A 17,800-nucleotide genomic window follows, 5' to 3' on the forward strand; every position below is an offset into this window, starting at 1 on the left:
ATGCCTAAATGCGCCAAGATGTTAATACAGGCTAATGGAATCCACACATATTAACTGTAAACTTACACTGAATTTATCATAATTTTCAATAAAATTTCGGCTTCAAGCAACTTTATCATAATAATATGGCCACTTCTGTATAACCTCAACTATTTACGACTAGTGCAATGCACCCATACTGATAAAAGGCACCGTGAGACTAAAGTTTTGATCTAACAGTTTAGTTCATACTATGAAGCTATGTAACTTGCACAAACACCACCATCAGCTAGTCACATACTTCAAAAGTTAAAAAAAAAAAACCTTTTGCTAAGCAACAGTATTTCACATGCTCAGCAGTAATTTTTCGAGTGTCAATATATTCCTCCCTCACTGGATTTCATGGGCTCGAAATCCGTTGTCATAATGAATACCATCAACTGTCTACATCTACATACTTGAAATTACTTATGCTCTTACTATTTTCGTAACACTGATTAATGACAAATGTTATAAAATTCGTAAATAGGGCTTAATTAAATGTGTAACTCACCTAACAAGTTTATCGCGGCCGGCTGTTTGCGAATTTAGCTTAACAATTACCTCCATAGCGTACACTACTTTATAAATGAAAAATAAACAGACGAAAAAGACAACTGATGCTTCTAAAATATCCACGACTGTCGTTATTTATATGGCCACAGTAATCTGTTTTAATATCTTATCACCTCAGGACTTTCAACTTCGGTTAGCCGGCTACATTACACAATTTTGGTTTTCATCCGTATCGGACAGATCTTTGACAGTTGTAAACCAACGATATAATACCACCTCAAGCCACCGTCAGCATATCGACGAAGCAACTTCAAACGGAATTGAGGTCGCTACTGTCGTCTTTGCACATATATTTATTGGGCGTTAGATGCCGCGAACGTTATCTTTGGGTAGTGTTTCCAGTACAGTAACGTAGTTGACGTCGGTGGCCTCCAGCCATTAATTTGGTTTTTTTTTCATTACTGCTTGATAGTCGGAGACCAAGTAAAAATGACCCGTAAGTCTAGTTCTGCTTGTTGTTAATATTTCTATCAATTTTCAATTTAAAATTAGTAAATTGTGAAACTTTGACTATGTCTGCAGTACGTCTTGCTAGATCTTTCCACCAAAAGCTTCCGTGGAATGTTTGTGGTAGTATACTATTATTCTTGTGCTTTCAGTTGTATCTGTAATGTGAGGATTTGATTTAATGTGTAGTAAAAGTGAAATAACCTTCTATATAGAAAGCCGTGATTGCGTGTAACTCTCTCACAAATAACTGTTAATGTTGTGAAAGTTGTTGTTCAAGGTCCTACGTCAATGCTACACATTCTTTAGAGTTGTTTACTGAAAGAGGCACTAGATCCTGATTTTGATTTTTGGAGCTGTGAAAATTACTATTAAACGTAGTTTTTTACTATAAAGTTAACTTTGTAAACTGCATTGCATAGATTCGTTTACTGAGGTACGACGCTAAGCAGATTGGATTGTAGGAAATGAACGCCTGTATTGTAATAAAGATTTAAAGAGTCTTCAGGTTGGATTTTTTTTTATTATTAGTCATTTTAAATGAGTTGTTATAATATATTTCTGTTCGCGAAAAGGTGGCAACCAGCGTGAATTGGCACGTTTGAAGAACCAGAAGAAAATGCAAGAAATACAAAAGAAGAAAGGTGCAAATGATAAAGATTCTAATAAAGGCCTGTCACTTGAACAGCGCAAACAAAGGTTAGTATCCTGAAAATAATACTTAATATTCTCGAGGAAAATTGTAATGTATGTTAATGCCTTTTTTTTTTCTCGTGGCATTGATGCTAGTACTTGATACTTCTGTCATGAGAGTATCTGTAACAAACGATTAAAATTTTTGACAGGCAATCCTTACTACTGCCTTTTGGCAGGTGAGATTTCAGAGAACACTTGCCACCCTGTTGGAATGTTACCAGATCGCTTTCATTCCATTCCAAATAAGACAATTTGTATATTGAGGAAAACATGTTTATTGGTTCAAAATGCTCATAAAAGAAACCTTTCACTGTTACAGGGATGCAGAACTTATGCGCCAAAAACAAATGAAAGCCCTTCAAAAGGAGGGTGCTGCTGCCAGTTAAACATAACTATTACTGACATTTCTACATTATTACCAAAAAATTATTTTTTACTAACATTTGATGGCAGGATCTCTTCTTCCAGTGTGATTTGGCATGCTGAGGCAATTGATGAAAATTCGCATTTGTTCTACTTTTATAATAAAAATGACTGTCAAGAAATAAAGATTGGATTAGTGCCTAAAGAAATATGACTCTAAACACATTTGTTTTGTTCTGTGTGCAAGGTGCAGTAAATTCAATAAATATTTAACTGTAAGGAAATATTCCAATTCAATAAAGATATGCACATGTGGATAAGTGTAAAAGATCTTTTTTCTAATGGGTTCATCCTTAAATGCTTTGATAACAGTAGATTTAAAAATGCATTTGTGTAAGTAAGATACCCTTCTCATTTTTATTGTAATGTTGGATGTTGTTAATATTGTTTACAAATTCTTTTTATTGTGAGTGTACCAAAAATTAATAAATCTCATTAGTGTTACATGACTGTTGTACTTCGACCCACCCATGGTAAGAAAAAGTAGTCAGATTTTTGTGGGGAGCATTTTCTTTCTCTACTACAAACTGAAAGGATGATTCATTTACAGTTAACAGGACCTAAAAAGTAGGAAATAAACAGATACGGAGGTTTTTTAATTTTTTTTAGGTATTTCAGGTTTTGTGACTTCAAAGAAATATCAATTGTGAGAACTGTTTCAGTTTCCTTCAACTAATGAATTGCATAATGATGTTAAATTCGTGACACTTTCATGTATTGACGTGCATAAGCTGAAGGCACTGTTACAATGAAATTGCAGGAATGTGGAAAGGCTTGACACACAAAATACCAGGAAAAAGGGCTCTTAAGACAGTTTTAATCTGCAGAAGCAACTTGTGAATGTTCTGTATATTGCTAGAGCCTTGCCCTTGCAAAACTCCATTTGTTATAAACTTTTGTTTCTTTATGACATATGTTTATTCTCGGTGATATTTGCATAATGAAGTATTATTGGTAAGAATAATGATTAAGAGAGGTAATAATGTTGTAATGTGAAGTGATAAACTTTCCAAAACTACTAGCTTTTGTAGTCATTCTTGGAATAAAACTTAATGTTAAATAACACAAACTGAGAAAGGCAGGTGTCAGAATGTGTTAGAGTATAAACCAATAGACAAATAATTTGAATAACTACATGTAAGTTGTATAGATTCATTATTTATTTTCTACCAGTTTTCGTCATAGCAGTCATCTTAGAGGAAGGAAAACAAAGTCGTGCATTGGATGGATATGCAGTTCAACTTTCCAGATGACAAATTGAAAACCATCAGATTTACAAAACATTTACAGATTCAGACTGTTTTTAATTCATCCAGTGAAAAGTTGAATTGCATATCCATATAATGTACAGGTTTGTCCCCCTCCCCCTCTTTTGAAGCTAGTTCCTACAATTGAAACCAGTAGAAATGAATAACAAATTTGTACAGCTGATAAAGAATATGCAGTTCTTCAAATTCTGGACAGCTGTATAGAGTCAAATTCATTAAACTGAGACATTAAGTCTGTAGGTTTTCTTTACTGTGGTGCAAATGTGCAAACTCCAGTCAGACGTAATGTAAGAATAGTGAAATTCTGAAACTGTATAAGCCCAAAATAAACTGAAAACTTACCTTCTGTAACACACTTATAAATTGTGGGACAAATTTATTCACTATAAACAGGTTTCTATTCTTCCACATAGGCTCATGGTACGCATTAGTATGGTCATGTATTATATTACCTGCAGTAGGAAAGAGCACTCTTGTAATAAAAGTAGTACATTTTTCAAATTAGTGGCTTCCCTGCTAATTCTAGATGTGAACCTTAATTTGAGTAAGCACAAGGAGTTTATGCATTTTTCTAACACTAGCTTCCCTGTGTTAAGATGTACTGCGACCCACTCTGCTTTCATGATCAGATGTAGAGGATTCATGAATGAAGTGTGGTAGATAGTTACAACCACAGTGATCATTCATACTATATTGGTATCTAAATGGCTGATAGTATTACAAAAAAACAGTTGGTTTTTTCCAGTTGTACTTTATCAGTTGCTGTTCCCCCTAAAACTGCTTAAAAATTGCATAATGTATGTCTAAGTTACAACTGGTAAGTGATGGCAGGTAACCACTATTTTGAAAGATGCTGGCATGACTACATCAAATTTTATCATTACTATTACTTACATCGTCTGTCTGTTGGATCGGGTACAGTACAACTTACTTTCTGTCATTGGACATCTTGAAGTAACACTTTAGCATATTCACGTTCATTTACATTTGCACATTCAGTGTCGTAAGTCGTGACATCATTCTAAGTGCAAGATTAGTGAGTGTGTGTGTCTGCTGTGATGTCCATTATATGGTAGACCAGTGATACTATGCCTTGACTAAGAGACCATCATATCATTTGCTAATACAAGTGTGCTGTAGGGGAGCTATCCCATAATTGCCTGCTCATTTATGGGCTCCTTTGGGCATCACAGCTGTTACTCATCTTTGAATGTTGTGTGCCATTTTGTGTTACAATGGATACTCATATTTTACTCACTGAAAATTTAAATCTATTGTTGTATTGTTAATAGTTCACATGTTTAAGTGAGACCAGTCACTGAGTAGACATTTTCTAAAAAATGTCCATGAATACCAGAATGCTGTTTGTAGCAGCCTTATTGAACAGATGTATACATGCTATAAGAATAGAGGGATGTTTACAATCAATGCCAGTGTCTGTCACACAGTTAACAATCCTTGAAAGAGGCATCTTATTCAGGTTTGACTAACATATGTCTTTGCATGTTGTTCTGCCCAAAAATAGAACAGAGATCACATAGAGATTATTTTTATATCTTCTACTGATATTGTCTGTTGAATTTTATTTAAAATGAGAGTTTTCTGTAGGCCCCAATTAACATTTACTTTTTAAGGTATCAGCATGGACTTTAGGTCCTTGAATATGCTTCTGCAGGAGGTTCAATTACCAAATCTACTGATTTTATGGTTTATTAGTTTTTCACTATTAAGTGCATCATTGATATGATCTGCATTTTCATTCAAGATTGTGCTGTGAGACAATGGAGTTTGAAAGATCAAAAATATTGATGGCATTTTTGTCTAGAAGTCGAATACTGAAAGTTATGTCCAAGCACAACACAAACTGAATTGACTCTTTATTTAGACAGGTTCCAAATATTTTCCTTGACATGGTTTATATGTTGAGTCCCTACAGCATAAACAGCAGTTGCTGGGGGTATGTGATGAACAAGTTTCCAACCAACAACGTTCACGCATATTCAATGGGTAATGTGTCATGTGAACAAATGGAATCAGTGGTATTCAGCACACTGTGGAGAAAGTTGTTCTTGTACATTCCTCACAATTGGTTAGGCATTGTTGTAATAAATTGTGGCCTGAAGGAGGGAATAAATAATAATAATAATAATATGCTTTGAATGGTATGCCACAATAGTGGATCAGGAAACAACACTTGTAATACTGAAAGTTTTCAGGTCACCAGTGGAAAATCTCCCAATTTTTTAAAAAAAAAAAAAAAAAAAAAAATCTAGTTGTTATATCAACAAAGCTAATTAAAAATGTTCTTATAATTTAATAAAATCCAAAATTATTTACTTGACCTGTCATTTATCACTGGAACACCATGATTGTCTCAAATGTGTTAAAGTTAACTGTTAGTATAAGAAAAAGAATTAAGAAACACCATAAAAATCTATTCATTCTTACTTAACCATCTTTCTCAAAACTTTAGGAAAAAGCTTAACCATCTGACCTCAAATATTTAAGAAAAACTGGATTTTCTGGATAGAGCAATACTAAAATAAGGGAAAGGCAACCACCCGCCTATAGCAGATCGATATGTAGAGCACAGTCACACATAGCAAACAGCATTCATTCTAGCTATTGAGCTATTTTTCTAGCAGTAGTTCATTCAACAACAGGGATACCCAAATGCACACTCCAATGGCCACGATAAGTCTTGGCTTGGCCACGTGAGTGGGCATTTGGGTGTCTGTGTGATTTTGTGTGTGTGTGTGTGAGAGAGAGAGTTTGTGTGCTATTGCTGGAAAAAGGTCAGGTACTCAAAAGCTAGACTGTGAATTCTGTTATGTTACTTTGCTCCACGCATTGATCCGCTGTAGGTGAATGGTTACCTTTTCTTTATTTTACATATTGACCTCAAATAGTGTATTGTCCATGTCACGATTTAGATTTGACATGGATTTCAGTATTATAAAAACATGTTTATACATACAACAAATTTACTTAATTTATTTGCCCAAAGATTATAATGGTTTCACTTGTTACAGGTTTTGACAGTGTGAATCACATCCTTTTAAGTAAGTGAGAAGGGTGCAAAATGGTTTTCATCAAATCTCTTTTTATGAAAATGTTAAAATCCTGATTCCACTGGAACTGTAAACTATTTTGTCAAAAACTCAAATTTGTCATGACAAATACAGTGGCAAAAGAATATTTACATCTTTTACAAAAACCATACTGCTGTTATAAGAGTCAAAAGGAAAGAAAGGGAGCCAGCCGTGCGGTTCTAGGCACTTCAGTCCGCAACCGCGTAACTGCTACAGTCGCAGGTTCGAATCCTGCCTCGGGCATGGATGTGTGTGATGTCCTTAGGTTAGTTAGGTTTAAGTAGTTCTAAGTTCTAGGGGACTGATGACCTCAGATGTTGAGTCCCATAGTGCTCAGAGCCATTTTAACCATTTTTTTTTGAAAGAAAGGGAGGTGGTAGCTGAGAGTGTTGTGAGACAAGGATGTAGTCGATCCCTTGTGTCATTTAGTCTGCATGTAGAGTCAACAATAAAAGAAACAGGAGAATATGAAAAGTGAATTGCAGTTCATGGAGAAGAAATGAAAGCTTTAAAAGTTTTGATGATGTAAGTCTGTCAGAGATGGCAAAGGACGTGGAAGATCAGTTGGCTAACATCTTGAAAAGGGACTATAAGCTGAAAATCATTATAAATAAAATGGGAGCAATATAGTGTAGTCAAATTATGCCAGGTGGTACTGGGAGAATCATATTAGGAAATGATATGCTGTAAGTAGTAGATTAGTTTAGTTACTTGTACCGCAAAGTAACTGGCAACAGCAGAAGTAAAAAGGATATTGAATGCAGATTGGCAATAGCAGAAGCTTACCTGAAAAAAAGAGACATGTTAACATCACGCCTAAGTTTAAATGTTAAGATGTCTTTTTGGGACGTATGTATCTGAAGCTTAGCCTCTATTGAACTGAAATGTGGACAATAAGCAGTACAACCAGAATGGAAGGTAAGATTTTGAAATGTGATGGTATGGATCAATGCTGAAGAGTAGTTTGATAGGCCAGGTAACTAATGAAGAGATACTGAGTCAAATTGGTGAGAATAGAGATGTACTGCACAACCTGACTACAAGAAAGAATAGACTGGTACGACACACTTTCAGACACCAAGAAATAGTCAATTCAGTAACAGAGGGAAGAGGTTAGAATTGTAGAAGGAGACTGGAGCTTGAATAATAGATGCAAGTAGGTATGATGACATGAAGGGACTTGCAAGGGATTTACTAGTGTAGGAAGCTAAATCACACCAATCTTCACATGGTAACAACAGTTTTCTTTCATTGCACTAACAGACTGTCATTATCATAATGTAATGTTACTACACTTGAATGAACTTGGGAGGCTTGGATATTTAAAAGAGAATAAAATATCTACCATTTATACATTGTATACCATTTCCCACTGATCAACATAGAAATTTCCTGACCCAAATTTAACATAGTACGTTTTTTTAAACTAACAACTGCTTGGAAATAAAAATAAAACAAGTAGACTTTTCTTAGCAATATTATTTTTACATGAAAGGCTTTACTTTAATGCTCTTTTCCACATAATTACTGCCCATATTAAGGCACTTATTGTATCATACAAGTAGCTTTGAATACCAGCCTCGTAGAAATCTTATGCCTGAGCAAAACTTTCAACAATTTGAACGTTCTTCAATTGCATGAAACAAACTTCTTGGCACTTGAGGAAACTTATCACACAAAGTAGAAATCATAAAGCATAAAGGGTATGTTCACTATCACTTCTTCACCAACTTTCCACACCAAGTTGTCAGTAATGACTGAAGCTCTCCCACTTCATTCCTCACTGTGCACACTTGCACAGTCATCTTTAAAAGCTCTCACCTATTTTCATACCATCCAATCACTCATAAGTGTCATGAAGCGTGCTTTGTGCAACTGTTGCACAATGTTTCAATTATCGAAAGTTATGCCAGGTGGCATATTTCTATGAGAATGGTATTTGAAAGCTGGTTGTAAGATATGGTAAGTGACAATATTGATGGGGATTATGTAGAAAAGTAGACTGAAATGTAGGCTTCCATGTAGAAATAAAATTGCTAAGAAATGTCCATTTGTTTTATTTTTATTTACTCAAAAAACGTGCCTTTGTGATTTCACAACTGACATCGTCATCTTACACATAGGGGGATTACACATCCGCCTGTTTGGTCTTCACAAAGGGTGTATCCATTTTCTTCCTTGTTTGACCCATTCCCCTCTTTCCTTTCAGGCTGTAGTTAAGGATTTTCTTGGCTAGTCTCTTATTTCTCATTCTATTCACATGTTGTTTCCATCTGTGTCTGTATTCTTTTATATCCTCATTAATGGCAAGTACATTCAACTCTGCTTTAATGTTTTTGTTTATTGTTCCACTATTGTGAAGCCTGAAATTCATTAAAATCGAGCTGACTTAGAAACATTTTGTCAATGAATATTGGACAATGTTCTTTTATGTCGTCATTGGACAAGTCACATACTAGATTGGTCATAGCTTGAAATTTATATAAGCAATACTATCTTCTTTATACATTTACCAGTGGTTTTATGAAGTGTGAAACATTTTGCATTGGTGGTGGCTTATTTGAAGATGATTCAATAAGTTCCCCTGTTTGAAGACTGGTGTTGCTGTTGCCAGCTGGTGTTACAATCATGTGCCACCCCTTGTTACATAAAACTAGAACAATAATGACTCTGATTAATAGTTTGTTTATGGCAGCTACTTCAGCCAGCTGTACTACATGGTTTTTGCCAAGACAGAAAGTACAGCATCATTCAGTAATTAACTTTTTACATCTGGATGGGAAACATTATCAGTTTATGAGACCAGAGCAGCTACTTTTCAATCAAGTAGCACCTCAATTTGCCTCACAAGGGCTGAGAGCAGTCCACTTTCCAAAAGTGCTTGGCAGACCCAGATGGGCACCCATCTGAGTGCTAGCCAAGCCCGACAGCACTTAACTGCTTAACTTTGGTGAGCTGACCTGTCAATTATCATTGCGGCAAGGCCATTGACAATTCTGTAAACCCTACCTTGGTTATTTTCAAACTTGACCAGTATGGTGCTAGGGGCATTGCCCTATAATTGTTCAGATCCTAGTTGTGGAATATAAAGCAAAGAGTCAGCATTATTGTAAGTGAGGAAAATAACATCCCAGTGTTCCACAAGGCTCCATACTAGACCCAGTCCTATTTCTGTTCTCTGTGAATGATTTACCAGCAAATATTAGCTAAGCATCAGTACTGTTTTCAGACAGTACTTCTGTGTTAATTGAAAATCAGAATGCAGAAAAAAATTTATGGATCATTGAACAGTATCCTTAGTTCCTTATAAACCTGATTTCAGCTGAATGGGTTGAGTCTAACACATGATGAATCTAAACATGATATAATTCACACTCAAACAGTCAAAAAGTAAGCAGATTATAATTATTCAGAGCAACTAATATAAGGAAGAAAGAGACTCGGTCAAATTTTAAGGATTACATATGGATAAAAATTTGAGCTGACAGGCACACTTTGAGTACCTAGCTAACAAACTGAGCAATTTTGCATTGAGACTGTTACCTTTTCGTATACAGAACAGGAAGCTTTTGAGGGAAACTACTTTGTTCACATACTTGACACAAGAAACAAAGAAAGAGCTTCTCACCCACTACCTCATACTGTATAAAAGGAAATGAAAATGTATTATTAATTAAAAGGGAACAAGTTGATGGAGATGAATTCACGTCCTCCGAAAAGAAAGCCACACGAGGCACAGGTACTGAAATGCTATTACTCACTGATGAACTCATGCAGGACGAACTGGTAATTTGAGTGGGATACAACTTATTACATATCCCATTAAATATATAAATATGTTCACTGAAATTTCATTTTAATGTTATAATACTATTTATTAGTGTAACAATTATTGTAATTGTAAGATAAATGTTTGACATGTCTCCTGGTTGCAGACCAGTTGTATTGCAAGTGTGAGTCATGATATGAATAAATCACAATTCATATCTCAGCTTCTTCACTACACCTGGTCTTTACTTTTTCCATCCAGGTTATTTATCTGACCAGTGCATTGGTCATAACCTCAGCAATGTTTTTATTACTTTTACATTTAGTGATTTAGGCTTAACTATGTACTATGTTCAGCTGCCCACCCCTCTCTCTCTCTCTCTCTCTCTCTCTCTCTCTTTCTCTCCCTCTCTCTCTAACAGAATAGTAATAAAACATATTATTATAAATGGAAACTCCAGGTTGGAATATCAACAATATTAGGAAAAGGATAGATTGCTACTCACCATATAGATGACCCATTGGGTTACAAACAGGCACAATGAAAAGACTTTTGCACATTATAGCTTTCACCAAAAACGTATTCAGCCAAGAAAACACATACACATTCACACAACCAAGCACATGACCGCTACCACTAGCAGATAAGACTGTCACATGAGTAGCAATCTGGAGTGGGGTGGGGAAGTGGGAGGGACAGCAGGGTATGGGTGATAGAAAAGAAGAGCGCTGTCTGGTGGGGTGTGCAGGGACTAGATCATGGCCTGACGAGACTGCCAGGTGCAGTGTCGGGAGGTGGGATGTGGGGCAAGAAGCAGGGAGCAGAAAAGGAGAGGAGCAGGGTAGGGGAAACGATGGGTGGTACACAGTGAGGGTGGGGGTGTGAAAAAGGAGGAGGTGATGGGACGGGACAGATACTGTTGGGTGGAGTTTGTGGGGACAGTAGGTTACCATATGTTGAGGCTGGGATAATTTTGGGAGTGGAGAATGTGTTGTATGGATACCGCTCATCTATGGAGTTCCGAAAAGCTGGTGCAATGGTTGTAGGAGAGTTGGTATATGAGATGACTGCTTTCACAGGTGGCCCAGTGCAGCCATGTTGTATAACTTCTCTGCTGCAATCATTGCACAACTTGTTATGTTGGTATGACTACGAACCAGCTATCCACTGAGATGAATGGCCAATGCCGAACAGTGGCCAAGACCAATGTTGGCCACTCTGTGGCACAACATTCAGCGGAACATAGCATGCTTGGTTTCAATGGCTGCTTCACAACCTAGGCCATCTCAATCCTCCCTCCCCCCCCCCCCCCCCCCCAATTGCCAGCCTTGCAGAACTGCACAAATGTGAGTTATCTTTGCAACACATTCTCTGCTCCCAAAATTATTCCACCCTCAGTCGACAGTAACCTATTGATCCCCGCCCCGCCCTCCACCCAACAGTATCTGCCCCCATCGTTTCACCTCCTCCCATTTTAAACTACCTCACTCTCTTTGTGTGCTACCCTTTGCATTTACCCATCCATTGTTTCCCTTTCCATCCTCCTCTTCTTTTCCACTCCCTATCTTTTTCCCCCACACCCCACCTCCCGACACTATGCCTGGCGGTCTTGTTAGGCCATGATCTAGTCCCTGCACGCTGTGCTAGACAGCACTCTTCTCTTTCCCCATCCATACACTGCTTTCTCTTCGCCTTCCCTCTGCCACTACAGATTGCTATTCACGCACAGTTGCATCCCAGTCGGAGCTGCCAGTGGTAGTGGTCATGTGTGCATTAGGTGAGCTTGCTTGTGTGAATGTGTGTTTGTGTTTGTTTTCTTTGCTGAAGAAGGCTTTGGCCAAAAGCTGTAATGTGTAACAGTCTTTTATTCGTACCTGTCTGCAACTCAACGGGTCATCTTTATGGTGAGTAACAACCTATTCTTTTCCTAACATTGTTGAAAACATATGATTGCGCATTCAGAAAATTCTTCTACGGAATAGGAGTTGTCAAGAAAATATGATTTGTGTTTTAAGGTAATTTTATTATCTACGAAATACTGTAAATCACTGGGTAGCTGATAGAATGTTTTCATGTTTGAATATTTTACTTCTTTCTGAGCCACATTAATGCTGAGTGGATAATAGTCTATGTCATTCTAGTATTAGAATGTGTGTGTCATTATTATTTCTATGAATTGTACTGTTGGTTTTGAATTGTGATTGACTGTTGACCACAACCTTCCTAATGTAGTAAATGTACTGTGACACTGTTGTCAGTATGCCTGACTATCTACAAAATGTTGTAGAGTGGATACCATATTTTACCTTTAGTATATGGTTTAGTGATTGAAAATAGGGGAAGTCAGTCAACTTTTTGACATTTTCATCTACAAAATCAGATGATATCCATAATGCAAAAATTGCAGAGATTAGATATTTAGAATATCAGCAGCATGTAACTTCTGATCCTGTGTAAACACTTAAGAATTTAGAATATCCTGTTTCATTTATAAATTTACCCTTGTGCATCATTTATGATGGTTTGGTCTTGCATAATCAATCATGAGGCCTGGACAAGCCACAGAAAATATCATTTGGCAGTATCTCTTTCTCTTAAATTTTGTATACTCTGATTCACGAATTCAGAAATTGCACGTTGTCTGGAGAGTCCATTTTGAAACCCAAATTGTGACTAAGTACCTTATTTAGGTTGTCATGCTTCTTGCATTCATAAACTTTTCCAGCAACTTCAAGGGGGAGGTAAGTAGTGAGACTGATCAGTAATTAACAATATCCGTCTTTCTTATAAAGGGGTCTGACAATAGCACATCACAGTCAGCCTACAGATATATCCTATGGTAGTGGGATATTGCATGTGCAACTGAATGCATTGCTTATACATGTAGAACAGAGTTTTTGTAATTTACTTGAGATATGTTAAATCCTGGCATTTGCTTATGGTGCTGTGGATCTTGGTGACATCCTAAGCAAGTATGCACTGATACTTCCAAATTTCTTTAGAATGTAAAGAAAATTGGGCTGGTGGTGAACGGTGATAAATCAAAACATCTCGTGTCACGCTCTCCTTCCCTCCACTGTTGTTAATGGATATACCTTTGAACCAGTTCAAGAGTTGAAGTACTTGGGATCCACAGCCTTATAGACTAATGAAAATGAAGTGACAGAGGAAGTGCATCCATAAATAATAAATGATAATTGCTTGTTATTTAGCCTGAACAATTTATTTATGTCACATCTGATATCACAGAGGAATAAGGTTCAGCTGTACATGACATTAAAATGGCCAGTACTTTTATATGATTGTTTAACCTGTGTGACATCAGCAACAATTGAAGAAGGAATCTGCACCTTCGAGTAGTATCTGCAATAACTTGGAAGGTAAATGGGAGCAAAGAAAGAAAGATGACCTATCCCAGCAGTTTGGAAAGCCGCACACTGGTCAAAAACTAGGGCAGAAGAGGCTACAGTGGTTTGGTCACATCATTAGAGCTGATGTATTCCTCCCTAACCAAGTCCTCCATTCTCAACTTGCTGAAAAATGTCTAAGGATGCAATGAAAGGCTCGAGCACTGACAATCCTCAAACAAGCATAGCTGACAGCGGTGGAAAATGAAGATAGAGATTTGAGCTTTTTGTAATGTGTCTCTGTAAAATTTGTGTAGTGTGTATTTACTATTATTTTCTTCCTGCAGTGTGTTTTTTTTCTTTTGTTTATGCTTTGTGCCTTAAAGGCCCATTAATGCCATAAATGATGATAATGATGACCTGATTGCTATAATTTTTTGTTTGGCAGTTTTCTGTAATAACAAAGTCCTCACATTCTTTAACTGATTTCCCAGTTTCCCTTTTAAATACTGACCATATACTTGTAGATTTAATTTTATTATCAAACAATGGAAAATTCAGAATGGAATGTAACAATATTATGAGAAGAAAAATTGCTACACACCATGTAGCAGAGATGCTGAGTCACAGATAGACACAACAAAAAGACAATTAAAGCTTTCAGCCATGGGCCTGGAAAATCCAGAATGGAATGTAACAATATTATGAGAAGAAAATTTGCTACACACCATGTAGCAGAGATGCCGAGTCACAGATAGACACAACAAAAAGACAATTAAAGCTTTCAGCCATGGGCCTTTGTCAACAATACATGCACATACGCGCGTGCACACACACCCACGCAAATGCAACTCACACACACAAATGCACTCTCAGGCAACTGAAACCACATAGCATCTCCATTATATGGCGAGTAGCAGCTTTCCTTCTCATAATATAAATTTAGTAACTTCAGCCATTATGCAGAGCTTTAATTTTTTTAAACACTTTCATTAAGGCAGCAAATTATTTCTTGCAACATGAAATCAGTCCTATTTCTCTGTTTGTCTTAATCATTTCCTGTAATTTCCTTTTCGTTTCACATGATTATTTGATTCCTTCTGTAATCCAAGGTGTTTTGATGTTTTATTACTGCCATATTTAGTTTTCTTGCGAAAGCTGCTGCTGAAGAATGATATAAATACATTAAACTTAGAATTGACTGGTGTCAAATTATACACATCCCAGCCCAGCCTGCAGGGCTGCCTTTGAACTTTGTCAGTTTAACATTAATTACTCTGTTTTCCATTGTGTACTACATTCCTTTGTAATTCTGTTGGGAAATTCCAAATCATTTCTTCCAGAAAATTTAATTATAAATAATTTTTCCAGTGTCAGCTAGTTATTATGATCACTGGTTCACAACTTTTGATCTAAGCAAGAAGTACACATTAATGATTTTCTACTCTCCGAATATGCTGTGTGTCATTTTGTTTGGTGGCAACTATCTTTAAAGACTTGTATATAACAACACCTCCTCAGTCCGACGATTCTCTACAATGATTCAATGAACTGCTATTAGGGTATTCACTTGTCTGTCAAAGTCACCTGACTTCAGTCATACTGATTACATCTAGGTAGCAGTGAGAGTGTTACACTTGCTATGGACTCTTGCTCAGCCGATCTCTGTGATGCTAACTTGTGCAATCTACGAGAGTGGTAACAGCTGTTATGGATCAGAATGACTCTTCACTAGCCTTCTGTGTCCTGTAGAGTCACTGCCAATACACATTGCTTCAATTATCGGAGTTAAGGGAGTGGTGCTACATGATACTTGGGAAGTGTGTGTATCACAATTGTTAACATAGCTTATAATTTCATCGAATTTGTGACCTGCTTATGTTTGTAGCTCTACAGACATTGAGGCATCCAGTCACATCAATAACTAAGAAATTATGAAACTGAATTGCTAGCCAGTACTTACCTTTAAGAGGTGAAATGTGTAGAATTGCTGATACACATACGAAAGTAAAACAGACACACTACCCAGCTTTTGGAACTAATAGTCCCTTCCTTCAGGAATAGAGACGGATATTTTATTTTGTTTTATTTTATTTATTAACATTACAGAGTGACCCCATCACCTTGGTAACTATAGTGGGTTGTTTGCTACTACAAACCAGCCAATTTTCAGAATTTTGGTAATTTTATTGTTTTTTTAATAATTAAATTGTTAATTAAAAAGAAAACAAAATAAAAAAAACATGAGATACATAAAGCACGACTTGGAAAAGGAAATAAAAAAATTTACTATATTCTTAAGAAGAAAAAATACACAAAACGAAAGATTTAAATAGCAAAAGATGCCCCTTTACATGGCTGTTTTAAGTGGGAGGGCTTCGATAAACATTTTGAGCCTGTTTCACCGAAATTAGCATATTCTATTCCACTACAGCTACTACTATATGTATACATGTTGTGATGTTAACTCTAGGTAATTTACTATTTGTTACTACAATTGCTTCCTCCAATTAACTGCGCTGTAAGTAGGAGAGGTCCTCAGGAGCTGACCTCGAGCTTTGACTCCACATAGAGCACTTATTATCGATGTTGTGCACTTGTGTTAGTGTATTTACATCTTATTATACTGAATATGTACATTTATGCACAATTTTATAAAGTTCATGATTTACAGTTTGCATTTTATACATTTCACAAATTACACAATTGCATATTTTAAAACAATGATACAAATAACTAAATAATTACTTGTTTTACTTGCATAAAGAGGAAAATTCATTGTTTTACTTTTATTACCAACTTATTTTTAAATTCCATGTATGTATTACTCGTAGTAATGTTGCAGTCATGAGATCTGCTACTATGCCATATACGTATCTGGTGATATTGGAGTGTTCGTGCCATCATCTGTGCCTGTATGTTCACCTGTTTCCAAATCAGTGTTTGGATCTCTTTAGTCCCATGCATCATCTACATCTACATCTACATCTATACTCCGCAAGCCACCTAACGGTGTGTGGCGGAGGGTACCTTGAGTACCTCTATCGGTTCTCTCTTCTATTCCAGTCACGTATTGTGATTTTATCCTCATGGTCTCTTCGCAAGATATATGTAGGAGGGAGCAATATACTGCTTGACTCCTCGGTGGAGGTATGTTCTCGAAACTTCAACAAAAGCCCGTACCAAGCAATTGCAGAGTCTTCCACCGAAGTTTATCCATCATCTCTGCAACGCTTTCGCGATTACTAAATGATCCTGTAACGAAGTGCGCTGCTCTCCGTTGGATCTTCTCTATCTCTTCTATCAACCCTATCTGATATGGATCCCACACCGGTGAGCAGTATTCAAACAGTGGGCAAACAAGTGTACTGTAACCTACTTCATTTGTTTTCGGACTGCATTGCCTTAGGATTCTTCCAATGAACCTGTCTGGCATCTGCTTTACCAAGAATTAATTTTATATGGTCATTCCATTTTAAATCACTCCTAGTGCGTACTCCCAGATAATTTATGGAATTTACTGCTTCCAGTTGCTGACCTGCTATATTGTAACTAAATGATAAAGGATCTTTCTTTCTATGTATTTGCAGCACATTACACTTGTCTACATTGAGATTCAATTTCCATTTCCTGCACCATGCGTCAATTCGTTGCACATCCTCCTGCTTTCCAGCACAATTTTCCATTGTTAAAACCTCACGATATACTACAGCATCATCCGCAAAAAGCCTCAGTGAACTTCCGATGTTATCCACAAGGTCATTTATGTATATTGTGAATAGCAACAGTCCTATGACACTCCCCCCCGGGACACATGAAATCACTCTTACTTCGGAAGACTTCTTTCCGTTGAGAATGACATGCTGCATTCTGTTATCTAGGAACTCTTCAATCCAATCACACAATTGGTCTAACCCATGCTGATTCCTACAGAGTAGATTTCTAGTCTCCAGAAAAGTCATTATACTAGAACATAATACGTGTTCCAAAATTCTACAACTGATCGACGTTAGAGATTAGAGATATAGGTCTATAGTTCTGCACGTCTGTTTCACATCCCTTCTTGAAAACAGGGATGACCTGTGCCCTTTTCCAATCTTTTGGAACACTATGCTCTTCTAGAGACCTACGGTACACCTCTGCAAGAAGGGGGGCAATTTCCTT

The 17,800-nt window shown here is 36.8% G+C and overlaps 2 protein-coding genes across 3 annotated transcripts in view; one reads left to right on the forward strand and one right to left on the reverse strand.

Annotated features, from left to right (window-relative positions):
* Positions 1 to 790, reverse strand: part of LOC126190727 (peroxisomal membrane protein 11B) — a 95,715-nt gene extending 94,925 nt beyond the window's left edge. The window contains exon 1 of one of the 2 annotated variants that reach the window (XR_007538281.1): positions 533 to 790. Coding sequence is in view for 1 of the 2 variants with exons in the window: in XM_049931215.1 (XP_049787172.1) it covers positions 533 to 588 (56 nt within the window). In the remaining variant the exon portion in view is untranslated. The remainder of the gene's footprint in view (positions 1 to 532) is intronic. The other variant, XM_049931215.1, reaches the window with a different exon arrangement.
* An 87-nt stretch (positions 791 to 877) lies between these two features.
* LOC126190728 (modifier of protein aggregation 4) lies at positions 878 to 2,604 on the forward strand. The gene is made up of 3 exons (XM_049931216.1): positions 878 to 1,030; positions 1,617 to 1,740; positions 2,057 to 2,604. The coding sequence occupies exons 1-3, from the start codon at positions 1,024 to 1,026 to the stop codon at positions 2,121 to 2,123; spliced, it is 198 nt and encodes a 65-aa protein (XP_049787173.1). The 5' UTR covers positions 878 to 1,023; the 3' UTR covers positions 2,124 to 2,604.
* The last annotated feature ends 15,196 nt before the right edge of the window (positions 2,605 to 17,800 follow it).

The sequence above is a fragment of the Schistocerca cancellata genome, chromosome 6 (assembly GCF_023864275.1).
Source record: "Schistocerca cancellata isolate TAMUIC-IGC-003103 chromosome 6, iqSchCanc2.1, whole genome shotgun sequence".
Lineage (NCBI taxonomy): Eukaryota > Metazoa > Arthropoda > Insecta > Orthoptera > Acrididae > Schistocerca > Schistocerca cancellata.